The 15690-nt window shown below is 35.9% G+C and overlaps 3 protein-coding genes across 4 annotated transcripts in view; 2 read left to right on the top strand and 1 right to left on the bottom strand.

The window, feature by feature from the left end:
- The window catches only part of LOC311084841 (uncharacterized protein), a 334198-nt gene that overhangs the window by 162802 nt on the left and 155706 nt on the right, over window positions 1-15690 (top strand). The window lies entirely within an intron of this gene.
- Window positions 1-15690, bottom strand: part of LOC311084840 (contactin-4-like) — a 58687-nt gene that overhangs the window by 39826 nt on the left and 3171 nt on the right. The window contains exons 1-3 of one of the 2 annotated variants that reach the window (XM_084117116.1): window positions 14919-15086; window positions 14220-14549; window positions 13641-13970 (exon numbers count right to left, since the gene is read on the bottom strand). In XM_084117116.1, the coding sequence (XP_083973242.1) occupies window positions 13641-13970; window positions 14220-14549; window positions 14919-14973 (715 nt within the window). In that variant the 5' untranslated portion in view covers window positions 14974-15086. Of the gene's footprint in view, window positions 1-13640; window positions 13971-14219; window positions 14550-14918; window positions 15087-15690 lie in introns of those variants that run through there. The other variant, XM_084117115.1, reaches the window with a different exon arrangement.
- Window positions 1289-6687, top strand: LOC311084879 (uncharacterized protein). Its single transcript, XM_084117180.1, has 3 exons — window positions 1289-1612; window positions 1834-2133; window positions 6204-6687. Exons 1-3 carry the CDS (start codon window positions 1489-1491, stop codon window positions 6329-6331), a joined length of 552 nt encoding a protein of 183 aa, XP_083973306.1. The 5' UTR covers window positions 1289-1488; the 3' UTR covers window positions 6332-6687.

The raw sequence follows: 15690 nt of genomic DNA, 5'->3' as shown, positions 1-15690 counted from the left end.
AATGTAACATTTAATCAATGTTGGAGTTAATGAGATAATTAAGTGATTACTTGAGTGATGACTGAGCATTATTGAAGATAGCTGATGATAACAAGGAGAATCAGAAGAAGACAAGAACAGAAAAAAGCAAAACACAAGAACTAAAACTGACTTCTAGCCACAGCCTTAGATCTTGATCTTAGAAATCAGCTGAAGATAAAAGAAGATATTAAATCTCTCAAGATGATGGCTCCCAGAATGCATTGCGGCATGAAGCATGTCACCGTGCTGATACCTGATGTCTGTGTGTGAGTGAAACTCAAACTAAATTTGGAACGTTAAAAATAGCATAACAGGGCACTTTAAGAAATACAATTTGCAGAATGACAGCACATTTAATTTCATGATTTTTTAAATGTATTTTTACAGTATTGTATTCTACAGCTCAAACTGCAGAAGGCCTCATTTTCAGATATGGAATATGAATGTAGTTTCATCTGTTGGTTAGAGAGTGTGTGCATGAGAATGTGTTTCATCACTGGACGTTTGTGGTTAATGTGCTTTTGTGTTTGCATGTCTCGAATCGTGTGGGGTTGAAGTGACTTCCACAATTTAACTTCATCTTTATGAGAAACAGTTTTACTGTGAAAAAAGTACAGAATCAGTGAATGCTAATGTTTGACCAAAAAAAAAAAGAAAGAAATTCTCTCTGTGAGATCTGTGAATGTGAAATATTAATATACTGTATATCATTTACTATGTGTATGTGAAGTATAAGATTGATGTTTACCATGATTTGCATATTAATGCTGTGAGCTTGCAGATAAGCAAGTTTCAGTACAAGTTATTTCCAGCTCTAGCGACAGTTAGAAGTTATTTCTAAGAAGTTTCCACTATTCTTGTTGTCATAAAAAATATATATATATTAAAAAAATATATATATATATATATGTTGGTCTGTCAACGACAAAAACAAATGAATAATTTTAAGAATTTATACAAGTGAAGTTTTTTTTTCATCCATTTTGAGGGGTTTCTAACTAAATGTAATAACATTTTCTTTTAGCATATTTTTTTCTAAAACAGTGACGCTTTTCTAGTAACAAGCTTTGTTGCAACAACTAGCCTGTATCATGACAAAAACTAACCACCATCATCATGTCATGTGACTGATGCTCTGTATTAAAACTTCCTTCAGCAGACTGTGAAAAACACATGATTATCTTGTTACAATATGTTACATATTGTTATATATTGTTAGAAGGATGTGACAGACCATGTATGGTTAAATGTGTATGTGACGTCATTTGAGATGCGCGAACACATGAAGTAAAGTGGAAGCACTGTGAGAAGCATGCGGTTGTGAAATTCTTTATTTGTAGAAAATAAAGTGATTTACAGAGTGAACCAAGCATATAACATGGTGGCAGCGGTAAAGTACGAGATAAAAGTTAAAGATTAAGTTAAGTTTGCTATCGAGAAAGCAACTGCGAGAGACGAGGGCCGATCATGGAGGGTGTAAAAGGAATACACAGTGTTGCAGAAATGGAAGAAGAACCGTATCAAGAAATCCTAAGCCTTAGTTCACAAGAGGACAAACATGAAAAACAACTGTTTGCAACCATGCTGATAGGTGAGAGGCCAGTAAAATTTAAACTAGACTGCGGAGCCAGTTGCAACGTCATACCCATTCAACTGTTAAACCCTGACACAGTAATGGAAAAGATGGCCAGTCTTTCTATTGTTCCAAAGTCTGTAGTCACTTCAAAACAACTTCAAACTTCAAATAAAGCTTTATTAAACCAACTTAAATTGGGAAAAAGGTAACTAAATTGTAAACTGTGTGTTCTCCAGGTGTGAAGTCAGTGTCAGTGATGGAGGGAGATTCAGTCACTCTAAACTCTGGTACTGAACTAAAGGATGATGATGTGATTGACTGGAGGTTTGGAACTAACGGGCCTCTAATAGCCAGAATCAATAGAGAGCTTGATGAGATCTTCATATCTGACGGCACTGATGGGAGATTCAGAGACAGACTGAAGGCGGATGATCAGACTGGATCTCTGACCATCATGAATATCAGTATCACAGACTCTGGACTTTATGAAGTGACCATCAGAGGAAGCAAGACCACATTCACTGTTACTGTCTATGGTGAGTAGAGAATTACAGCTCACTTATATACTACAGAAGTGCCATTTTATTGCCATAATTCTTCTCAATACTACAAAAAAACTATATATATATTTTTTATTATTATTTGTGATCTTTGAAATTTCTCCATGACACTGTATTTCCATTTTAAATATTAATCCATAAAGGCTTCTAAAAACACTGAAAACTGACCATGAGAAAAGCCTCTAACTTTTGTAGTGTCGATAATTTGTCCCTTTCACACCTGTCATACTGTCATAGTGTTATAAACTCATAAAGCTCACTCAGAAATGAAAGTCATGCAAGCAATGGCCAGGTGCAAATATGATGAACTACTGTATCTCCACACAAAAGCTTTTTATTTTTGCACACTGAGGATACGTTACACATCAATGATATAATAAAATCTGAATATTTTGTTTTTCACGTATAAATGACACCATTGTCAAAAATGTATACAGCAATGTATTCTGCTGCCAGGCCAGTAGTTGGAAATGTTTGTAAAGAAAAACTAAACCTTCTAAAGACTGGACACATAATATACATGCACATGATGTCACCGGTTTCACAAATTCATGTTTTGGTAGTTTACACAGACACGAAAAAAACTCATTTTATCACACTGATGTAAGTTCAAATGTTCATCTTTTAAATAAGTTTAGTTTTAGTTAGTTATTTGATGTTGATTTAAAACGGGGGTGTGACGTCATGATTGACAGCTGTGATTGACAGCTTCTCTGAGTGAAGTAGTCATTGAGGCGCCAAAATACTTTTTTGAGGATTTTTGGGAGGAGAGTGGAGTTTCAACTTTAATTTAGTAAATCAATTTAATTCAAAACTTAAGCAGAGTAGACCAATCACAACAGACTGAGCTATCTGACCAATCAGGTCATTTTTTTTTTTACATTGGATGCTTGTAAATCTATTGTTGCAGACTCCAAAACAAACCTATATAGAAACCTTTAAAATAGCACAATGGGGCACTGCAGAATGAATAGCACAGAATGAATAAAATCTGCAGAATGACAGCACATTTAATTTCATGATATTTTTTATGTATTTTACAGTATTGTATTCTACAGCTCAAACTACAGAAGGCCTAATTTTCAGATATGGAATATGAATGTAGTTTCATCTGTTGGTTAGAGAGTGTGTGTATGAGAACGTGTTTACCACTGGACGTTTGTGGTTAATGTGCTTTTGTGTTTGCATGTGTTGAGGCGTAAATAGCGTGAGTGTGTGTTTCTGTGAATTGTGTGGGGTTGAAGTGACTTCCACAGTTTAACTTCATCTTTATGAGAAACAGTTTTACAGTGTAAAAAAAGAACAGAATCAGTGAATGCTAATGTCTGACAAAAAAACTCTGTGTGAGATCTGTGAATGTGAAATATTGATATACTGTACATCATACAGTATACTATAAGTAGGCCTACGTGAAAAGATAAGATTGATGTTCAGCTGCATATGCATCTCTATTCCATGATTTGCATATTAATGCTGTGAGCTTGCAGATAAGCAAGTTTCAGTAGAAGTTATTTCCAGCTCTAGCGAAATAGGAAGTTATTGTTATCATTTAAAATATATATATATCATATGTTGGTCTGTCAATGACAAAACTATTAAAAGCCTCCAAGAAACTTTACTGCTTTTATATAGTCATTATTGGAAAGAGATGCTTTTTGCCTGCAAAAGTTTATAATTACAGTCTTTTTTAAGGCTATGCTAACCAGCTAAACCGTGAGCCTCTGTTGATATGGACGGTTCTTTGACCTCTGTTCAGGGACTGATACAGTTGTGGTTAAAAGTGATGTCTGGAGGGGATGTTTGCACAATATTTGCTTTTAATAACACTTCAGGTTTGATTAAACAATCAAAATATGAGGAGTATGTGATTGTATTGTATTTTCTGCTAAGAAATATCTCAAAGAAAGAGCACATGGGACACAGGCTTGCTCAAACTTCTCTTCTTCTTTATACTTGTCTAATAAACTAGGCATTGTGAACTGCAACGATTGTTGATGAATGCATTTGTTCCTCTTTTGTAATCCGCTTTGGATAAAAACATCTGCTAAAATCATAAATGTGATATAAGTGTTGGAGAAACAAAGCTTTGGTTACCAATGCTCTCTCTGAACTGGACCAGAAAAGATTTATTAGATTAATCTGGTGTATTGGGCCATCTAGTGGCCACAACGATAATACTTCATTTTATTCTTTAATAACATCCATTTTACATTTCTTTGTTAATTACACTCTTTTCATTTTTTATTAGTAATTTATGTGATATTACTATTCTATTTCGTTTCATAATTGTATGCAGCAACTAAATGCTGCAAATACAAATATGTGTCATGTAATATATTTATGAAGGAATGAATTACAATCCCATGATGCAACATGTGCCAAGATTCTTTGATTTTTTTGTTTTTCTTCAAGAAAATCAACATTTGCATAGTATAATAGTAGTAAATGTATCTGTCTTACATGTGTACTATTGTCTGGAGGATAGTGCTAATATTGTCCTGCACAATGTAGCTGGTCTTAAAATAGCTGGTTTATCCAAATAGAAAAATATATATATATGAAAAGTCTCTTTCCTGAACCTTAACCTGCTCTGTTGAGCTGTGTTGGAGCAAGGGTCTTCAAAGTGCTTGTGAAGCTCATCTGTTGATGTGGAGAAAAACATCTGCTAAATGATGTAAATGTGGAGTGAGTTTCACACATTTAACATGAGGTTTATTGAATCATCAGAAAGAGTTTTATTGCCAGGTGTGTTTGAACACACAAGGAATTGATCTTGGTATTGAAGCTTCCAGTCCACAAATATAAATATAACAAGACACATAATGACATTTAAGAATAACAAATATATAAAAGCATAAAGACACAGATAGGTTTAGTCTGAATAAACATTTGCAGGTAATTAACAAATGTTAATTTGTATTTTGTACTGTACTGTACTGTATTTTGAATAATATGAATAATATGAATAAATAAGACTAAATTTGATCTTAGTTGCAGATGTTTCAATGCTCACACTTCGCCTGAACTTCATCTGACCAACACAAATCTAACAAGAGTTATTATGCCAAAGCATTCGTTTTTATTAGTGTTTTCTATAAAGCATTTCATTTGAGTTGAAATATCAAAAACAAATGATGAATTTTAGGATTTATTAATATTTAGGTCATGACTTTGTGAACTAAATCTGCTGTTAAAGCTGAGCTGTAAATGCTTGAATGTGGGCATGTTCATATCATCATCTCAAAGAGTTTAAGGTAAAAACACACAAATGCAATTTTTCCACTTGGATTCTTCCCTGCCTTTACAAATGATATAAAACTATGTATGCGTGTTCATTTTACGATGTTATGTATTTAGCCCATGTGACGTCTGTTTTTATTGTTTGTTAACACACATTACATATTATGTATCTGCATCCATCACTACTGACTTTCATAATGATGTTAGACCCAGCAAGTACTTGATTTGTGTATTCATTATTTACATACAGCTCTTTTAAGCTTGGATTGAATACACGCCATTCTTCACATTCTTCATGCGCTTGGAAACAGTGAATCATTTTACAAAACAATTGGTTCAGTGGATTTAAAGTTTCAAAAGGCTTTGTTTCTCTCAGAACTATAACAAGACTGCCCAAATGTATGAGTGACTTCTTAAAAAGACAAGCTCAAAGTCACCTATAATAAGTAGACTTCTATGTGTGTGAACAAATGTCTTTGCACACACACTCTGTGAAATCCCACAATCCACTTTAACATTTAGACACATCAGGATTGCCAAAATGTGAACATGTTAACATCACTGAACTCTGTCAGACATGTGCAGGTACATCAATGGTCATATGAGCTTTTTTGCTGATTTAGTGCCAGGAATGCATTTAAGAAATATTAATCTAAAAATGAAACTAACTTACTCATGTCATTCTAAACAACAGGTTTGAGTTTTTGTAGATATCTTTTGAGGATATCCGAGCCTCTGACAGAGAATAAAAATCAACTTGTTGAAAATCTCAACTCTGTTTTATCATTGCTCATTTGTTTCTCCAGAAGGCCACGCCCCCTGTTGTGATTCAGTTGAAGCTGTGCTGCGATTGGTCGTCACTGCGCTGATGGGCGTGGCTTCTGCGGCCGCTGCTGTTCTTCTGGTCAATGACGTCAGAGCTGCAAGAGGATAACAGGAGAAAACAAAACCGATAACATTGAATTTATCCAGTTAAGCATGTTTTAGAGAAAGTCAACATTTCATATAAAATATTTCTGTTTTTATCACTGTATCTACTCAAGACTATTTTGGAAAGATTTAGAAATCTATATTCACTAGTTCATCTATAAAATGTTTGACCAAGTAGTCGGAAGTGCCCCTAATTAAATCCCCATTAAGAACAAGTTTATGAATCTTTATGACCTCTAAATAATATTGAATAATTGTTGTTGTGTATCATAATGGATCATCCATTTGTATCAATGATCATCATTGTGTATCATGGTTACACATGGTCAAATAAGAGACAGAATAAAAGATTATTAGCTGATATATTGGTTGTGGTCATTATTTCATTCATTTTCAGAGTGATGATGTAGTTTTAAATCTTCATAAGATGAGACAACAGTCAGAACATATCAATAATTCAATTGAAATGTTTTTATGGTGTTTAATGATAGCTATATATTTTAAAAAAATGATCGTAATTTTAACGGTAAAAGACTGTAAAAATGCTACAGTGAAAAACTGTTAATTGGTTAACAGAAAGTTTCCGTACTATATACGGTAAATAACTGTGATAGATCTAACGGTACATTTAATGTAATTTTACTGTAACATACCGTTAAATTTACAGTTTTTGAAAGTGAAAAAACAACTCATTGTATCATTTACAGTGAAAAAACGTAAATTGACATTCCCACAATTCCCTGTGACACTTCACACGAGACAATGTTAATGCACACACTTTCTTACTCACACACTTAACTGTCTTAGATACTTATGAAAAACATAGGTTTTCGAAAATGAACATATAAATTCACGGTTTCACTATGGATATCTGTAATTTGTGTTGTAGAACAAAACATTATAGTATGGTCAAGTCGTGTTTACCACAGGCTTTATGATTATGATTATTCATATATATATACACACACAAGACAAATTATAATATTTGGATAAAATACAATAATTCACTTTTTCATATAAAATACGGATGCACTGGCACACACACAGCTGGCCCCGGAGCCTGCACAAGTATGCGTTTCCCCGTCTTGCACAGTCTCTTTGCAAAATCAGGGAGGATGAGTTGTTAGTTGCACCATATTGGCCCAACCGGACCTGGTTCCCCGAACTCATGCTCCTCATGACACCCTTCTTGGCCCATTCCTCTGAAAGAGGACCTGCTCTCTTATAGAGACAATCTCTCTGGAAACTCCATGTCTGGTCTCTGGGCTGTCCTGCTGTCTCAAGTCGGACAAAATTTCTAACCGGCACGCACGGCTTCAAGTCACCTGCCGATCGGTCTGCGCAGCATTTACATTCTTGAAAAAAATGAAAAAAAAAAAACCCATTAAACAAGACACTATGCAATCATTCAACCTTTTTTGTCATAAATGGTTCTTTAGAATCAAGTCAAAAACCCTAGTGTTCTATATAGAACCCTACAGAACCTTTTGTTAAGGTGGAGAAAGCTGGAAGAGAAACAACAGAACACTAAAGTGCAGGGCCCGTATTCATAAAGATTCTAAGAATCCTCTCAGAAAACTCTTAATTTAGCTTAAAAACTTTTACGTAGGAGTCTTAGCTTAAGAGCGATTCGGGACCGATCTGAGAGCAACTCTGAGTAAGGAAAATACAAAAACTTTCATCTTAGTGAGGAGGCGGGGTTGACCCCGTTGCTATGTATGACACAATCTTTTGAAGACTGTGATTGGTTGGTTGTCCAAGAAGGGGAAAAAAGTGATTTTAAGTATAGGGTCTATTCTAAGCCTTCACTTTGAAATTACATGCGTATTTTTTCCTGTTTGACCGTTCTCACACACACACATTATATATATAAATCCTTATTTTATTAACCATGCTGTTAATTTCCTATAAGGTATTTGATTGCTTAGAATGATAAAAATTGTTCCACTCTTTCCAATTACACTGATTGTTGGCATGTCTATATAAATGGTGGTTTGAATGTTGGTTTTAATGCATCAAACATGGAATTTTCCCAGTTGCCAAATATCGTAATGTAGTGATTACTTTCATTTCAGGCGCTATGGCATTTCTGCGCTGTGTCGGAGATATTAGCGTGTCTCTAATCAGTCACAAACATGATCCCTGCACGATCTAATCTATAGCGTCTTATTAACTCACTGTCATCCATTGTCTGCAACACATTTCTTCTCCCTCTTCGTCTTTCTGCCATGTTCTCCTCTGCTAAAGAAACTCTTAAGCCTCTTAAAAGTCCTCGTCCGTGCTCCTAACAATTTTGACCTTAAGACCTCTTTTAAGGGTTAAGATGCTTTCTGAATTACTTTTTTCTTTACTAGGAGTTTTTCTTTAATTTTAAGAGTAAACGCCCACATTTCTAAGAATATTCTTAGAATTTTGTCACTAGGAGCTACTCTTTGCATTAAGATTCTTTATGAATACGGGCCCAGGTCTTCATGACCCACTGTCCCGCAGAGTTCAGCTCCAACTCTAATCAAACACAACTAAACCAGCTCACCAAGCTCTTCAGGACTGCTTGAAAATCACAAGCTGTGGCCAAAGCTAGCTGAACAAACTCTGAGTTTCAGAGTAGATTTAGACTTGACAAATCCAGATAAATCCAACCTGGGGCCTATACCATGAAGCTGGTTTAGGTGGCTAGCCCGATATGTTTCAGTTAAGTTTGCGCCAGTCCTGGGTTTTAGGCACCATGAAAGTGGTTTGGCTTTTAGCATGTTTATCGCCATAGTAACTTACGCTCCACTGCTAACCTGGTCCGGGTCAGGTGCTGTTTCAGATTAGAGGTTGCAAATTGAACTTGGACCAATCAGCTGTGAGCAAAGTGTCACATGTCTGATGCGATAAAGTCACTTCAACTGTTTCTACTCCAAATTAAAGGTCACAACATAGCAAATTATTTTTAAATTTTATTTTTAAAGACAAAACTTCTGGGCCCGTATTCATAAAGAATCTTAATGCAAAGAGTAGCTCCTAGTGACAAAATTCTAAGAAAATTCTTAGAAATGTGGGCGTTTACTCTTAAATTTAAAGAAAAAATCCTAGTAAAGAAAAAAGTAATTCAGAAAGCATCTTAACCCTTAAAAGAGGTCTTAAGGTCAAAATTGTTAGGAGCACGGACGAGGACTTTTAAGAGGCTTAAGAGTTTCTTTAGCAGAGGAGAAAATGGCAGAAAGATGAAGAGGGAGAAGAAATGTGTTGCAGACAATGGATGACAGTGAGTTAATAAGACGCTATAGATTAGATCGTGCAGGGATCATGTTTGTGACTGATCTTTTTAGAGACACGCTAATATCTCCAACACAGCGCAGAAATGCCATAGCGCCTGAAATTAAAGTAATCACTACATTACGATATTTGGCAACTGGGAAATGCATTGATGTTTGATGCATTAAAACCAACATTTCAAACCACCATTTATATAGACATGCCAACAATCAGTGTAATTGGAAAGAGTGGAACAATTTTTATCATTCTAAGCCAAGCAAATACCTTATAGGAAATTAACAGCATGGTTAATAAAATAAGGATTTATATATATAATGTGTGTGTGTGAGAACGGTCAAACAGGAAAAAATACGCATGTAATTTCAAAGTGAAGGCTTAGAATAGACCCTATACTTAAAATCACTTTTTTCCCCTTCTTGGACAACCAACCAATCACAGTCTTCAAAAGATTGTGTCATACATAGCAACGGGGTCAACCCCGCCTCCTCACTAAGATGAAAGTTTTTGTCTTTTCCTTACTCAGAGTTGCTCTCAGATCGGTCCCGAATCGCTCTTAAGCTAAGACTCCTACGTAAAAGTTTTTAAGCTAAATTAAGAGTTTTCTGAGAGGATTCTTAGAATCTTTATGAATACGGGCCCTGGCTTTTAGTAATGCTTATTTAGAATAATAATTTTTTTATGATTTGGATATTATTTATGTAATTATTGTAGGCTACCCTTAATCAATCACACGTGCAATTTTTGTTCATCAATTATAATTACGCAGAGTTTAAATGAAAAAATGTATGAAGGTAATATATATATATATATATATATATATATATATATATGCTAGAATCAATAGATAAAGCTATAAAATGATTACATGTGAGCTTAAATGTTCAATTCTCTCTATACCTTTATCAACTGTATAAACTAACTTCACTTGCACTGATATACAGTAGCGAGGCTTTTTCTTTTAGTTGTTGTGTTTCATAGACAGCTATTTTCTTCCTGCTGTGTACATTTTTCTAAATTCGTTATATTTTTCAATCTCGTAATATTCTGTAGTGAATCACGCTGCTCCTCTCAAGAGAAATTAATCTCAGTTTCACTCTTTCTCAGCATGTGATTGGCTGTTCGCTACTGATGTCACACCTAAACTCCTAAACTCAGGATCAAAGCCTGAGTTGACAGAGAAAGTTGATGATCAGCATCATGGTACCAACAAAGCCTGGTTGGATTGGTTTGGTTTTGTCAACTCAAAACTAATCCTATAACCCTGAGTTTGTTCAGCTACCATCATGATACAGGGCCCTGGTTTAGATCAGGTTCAGCGCGGTCTCCCAAAGCTCGGTATAAATGTTCTCTGTCAACTCAGCACCGTTTCTCAATACCAATTGTGCAAATTTCATACTTGTGCCTTAGTAGTTCGGACTTACCAAGTTGTACTCAGGACGACAAACTCCCGAGGACGGGAGGACGCAAGCCCGGTAATTCTGCAAGTGGAACAACAGTGTTCTTGATCACGTCACTCAGCTCGCTCTGGCTACTCCAGTTATCTCGTTATGTATAATTAGGCTACAATAACACAAAATATGTTATAAAACACCACTCTGCCTCTTTTATTTTCATAAAAATGACTTTATTTCAAGCAATATAGTGACATATAACAAAGGCACTAAAGAAGCATTGGAACAAGGTAAATTCACCTTACTTTAACAACATAAATCAATCAATTGCTCGAAACGGAGTGGGAAGAAGTCAGACTTATTTAGACCCGCCCCGGTGAAGGGTTAAACCGTAAACATAGGCAGTTTTTTTTTAGATCATTTCTATTTCCTGTTGCTGTGCAGCCTCTTTTATTGTATGTGAGTGTAAACAGCTCAACTTAGTCCCGTAGACCGGTCCGTTGCATTTCCGATTGAAAGCAGTATCAACAATGTCAAAAAAGAGATGTGCAGTCAAATGTCCGAGCGTGTGTATGCTGTTCAAACGAATTTTCTCACTGAAAATGCAAGTGATCGCGCCGGCGTCTCCATGTCACGCAGAAGGAACGCTCCACACTCTGCAACAAACACTTGGATATGTGCATAATAATAGCAAACGTTTATCTACATTAACATTAGAGCGAGCGGCCATGCCAGACGGATAAGTCCTCTTCATGTTTAACAAGTCAAATCATGCATTTTCTACCTATACGGCGAGTAAGTGCTGTGCCAGTTTGATAAAGGCGGCTGAGACGAGGCGGTAAAAGCGTAACGAGAGAGGGGGTCCCACAGAGAAACAAGAGCAACACAAACATATTTTTTGGAACATTGTTTGAAAGAACATTTCAACCTCTGAGGCCCAATGACAGTAAATTGTGATTATACACAAAAAAGCCATTATTTTGCATCCGCTGAATTGAGTGTTTGTATTCTACTGTTTTTTTTCCCCCATTCTTCTAGTAAATTCAGAGAGCCAAATGCAGGAGAACAGCAACAACTATTCCTGCTACAGCACCAGCAGACGGACCTGAACCTGGAAGAGATTAAGAGAACAGGCATTAATGTGTTTATATCATTTTCATAGATATATTCTCTGTATGAACACACCTAATGTGGAGATGTGAAAGACTTATTCCTCTATTAATAATACAGGGATTCTTCCATACTGGTGAAAGTTAATGACAATTTTACAAAATATTTTTCTAAAACAAATTCATGTGTTTAAACAAATGACTGCATAATCATTTTAGTGAGAGAAATCAGTAGAGGGATATACTGGAAGACATCACCCTTCAGAACAACGTGCATTGATAAATAAACTGTAATGTATGTGGTGAAACCTATAAATAGATCAAAAAGGAAGTGTGGAGAAAACATACTTGTGTCCGACTCTTGCTCCGTCCCCCTCTCGTACAATTCTTAATCGGTTTTGTCAGGACCTGACAAACAAGATGGAAAACACAAGACTAGAGAATATAAATAAAGAAAAAGAACACAAGTGCTGATGTTGAAATATAAGACAATGTGGCAGTTCTGTTCAATTGCAACTGCAGGAAAACCCGTAAAAACAGGGAAAGGGAAACAGGGAAACATGGGCAAAGAGGCGGGATTATGAGGTAACGTGACGCTAACAGACAGTTGACAAACGGCTACTGAGATCAGCGGAATCCACCTGTCACTCAAGTGGCCACGCCCTTAATTATGCAGAACTTTAAGGCTTAATATAATTTAAAAGGATGAGTTATAATGTTGAATTTAAAAAAAAAATAACCCCCCTCACAGTTGTCATGAAGGGCAAAATTAGCTATATAGACCAATACCACTTTTTGCACCAGGCTGTAAACATATTTTTTTTCTGCTGTAAAGTTGGGCGTATTAACATGGGATTATATGAGATTGACTCTGTTTTGGAGCCGGTCTCTAGCGGCCAGTCGATGAACTGCAGTTTAAGTCCTTTTGTGTCGGCTTCACGAGAGACAGGATAATGTCCACATTATAACGTCACAATGCTGTAGCTTGGTTTCAATAAATGTTTTCAAGTGAGGTTTTGAGGTCTGAAATGTAAGTATGTTTTAATAATACAATGACCTCTTATATGTCAAACGATCAAACACAATTTCAGGTGAACGTTCAGGTCCTCGTTGAAATGGCCACGGTTACCAAAAGGATAAGACAGGATTATAAAGTTATAATCTTTCTGTAATACTCTCCCAGAAGCTGCTCTGTTTGAATGGAAGTCAATGGAGATGTTTCAGTCTACAAAAATAAAAAGCTTTTCTGTGGAAACGGTTCATCATATAAGTATATGGCTAAGTTTGCATGAAATATCATTTGGACTGAGCTATATGGGTTTTTATATGAAAAATTATAACAGTATGATCGATGTGGATGTATGACCGTCAGTTTTCAGGGTTTTAAGTAGCCAATGAATTAATATTTCTAATATGGAATTACAGTGTCATAGAGAAATTTCACAGATCACAAATAAATATGAATTTTTACTTTGTAGCATCAAGAAGAATTATAACAATAAAATGCCACTTCTGTAATATATAATAGAGTGAGCTATATTTCTCTACTCACCATAGACAGTAACAGTGAATCTGTATGTAGGCGATGAGCTGCTGGTGCTGATCTCAACTTCATAAACTCCAGCATCTTCAGTTCTGATGTTCATGATGGTCAGAGATCCAGTCTTCTTGTCCAGCTTCAGTCTGTCTCTGAATCTCCCATCAAGATCATCAGGGATCATATTTTTCACTCCATCAGTTTTAGCTATTAGAGGCCCGTTAGTTCCAAATGTCCACATTATCCTATCACCTTTCTGTATTTCAGTGAGACTAGAGTTTAGAGTGACTGAATCTCCCTCCGTCACTGACACTGACTTCACTGCATCTGTGTCAGCACACACTCCTGAAGAACACACAGAAACAGTCTCTCAGTCACACATTCAACATTAGGTTGTTATAATGAAGCTTTAACTGAAGTCTGAAGTAGTTTTTAAATGATTACAAACTTTGAGAAAGTAGAAAGATAGAAACAGCATCATGGGAAATAAATGGCAGGGTGGAAAAAACAGATATTTGAGTTTACACACCTTCACATAGTTTACATTATATATAATATATAATAGAGTGAGCTCAGCTGTATTTCTCAACTCACCATAGACAGTAACAGTGAATCTGTATGTAGACGATGAGCTGCTGTTGCTGATCTCAACTTCATAAACTCCAGCATGTTCAGTTGTGATGTTCATGATGGTCAGAGATCCAGTCTTCTTGTCCAGCTTCAGTCTGTCTCTGAATCTCTCATCAAGAACATCAGGGATCATGTTGTTCACTCCATCAGTTTTAGCTATAAGATTCCTGTTAGTTCCAAATGTCCAGAATATCTCTTCACCTCTCTGTATTTCAGTGAGACTAGAGTTTAGAGTGACTGAATCTCCCTCCATCACTGACACTGACTTCACTGCATCTGTGTCAGCACACACTCCTGAAGAACACACAGAAACAGTCTCTCAGTCACACATTCAACTTTAAGTTGTTTTAATGAAGCTTTAACTGTTAGTTTCTAAATGATCACAAACTTTGAGAAAGTAGAAAGATAGACGGCATCATGGGAAATAAATTGCAGGGTGGAAAACACAGATATCTGAGTTTACACACCTTTGCATAGTTTACATTTTGGTTTAGTGTTATAAGTTCCATAAGTAAATACAAAGTAGGAAACTTCTCATGATCACATCTACATCTCAGTAATATCTGGGATTAAGAGCAAGAGCTCATCTTCTGACTGATTTAAATAGTTTACTGTTGTTCTCTACTAACTTTTACCAGAACACCAAAAAACTTTGTAACTCACCATCCAGACGGCAAAAGCACAGCCAGAAAAAAACTAATGTTTTTCCTTTAAACATTTTCTTCCAACAGCTCTGAGGTTTGAAATAACAGTTTAGAAAGATTATCTGAGCACGATCTACTCCTGTCTCTGTGTCTCGGTTGAGTGAGCATGCGTGTAACGCGTTGAGGCTGTAATCCAGTTTTCCGGAGCATTGCTTGAAATGAGTCTGTCACGTGACCTGTGGAAATTAAGCTTCGTTACCTCACTGTCACGTCACCAGGCTCTATTACAAAGCGCGTCGATTGCGCTGTCCCATATTCGCTATCCATTTATTGCAATATAATAATTATATCGGTCATGCCTTTACTATGTAGTTTTTTTTTTTTTGTGGTAGCCTATTGTTTTTTTTTTTTTTTACGTGTGGTATTGTTGTTAATTATTCTTGAATAAAAATGTCATTTAATTTGTGTTTTTTAAACAATGGAACACACAACAAATGGTGCAATGAAAAATCACATAGGCCTAATTTATTGGCGTATTAAACATACAGTATGGAATTTTTCGCCACTAGGGGTCGCTAACCTCTTTACAATAGCAAAGGCATAGATTGATGATGCAACATTTGCTAAGAATTATGGATCTTGTCGTCAACGTCAAGCCGACTGATCTAATAATGTTTATGGTTGAGTGAATACATCAATGTTTTTATCATGACTGTGATATGAAGCAGTTCGGGATTGCTAAGAGACAGCTATCAGCTCCACACGCGACGCGAGTCCCGCGGATATAAAAG

Source organism: Abramis brama (genome assembly GCF_963993115.1).
Source record: "Abramis brama genome assembly, chromosome: 6".
Taxonomy (NCBI): Eukaryota; Metazoa; Chordata; class Actinopteri; order Cypriniformes; family Leuciscidae; genus Abramis; species Abramis brama.
Note: the sequence above shows the minus strand (reverse complement) of the source record. Positions and strands in the feature narration are given on the sequence as shown.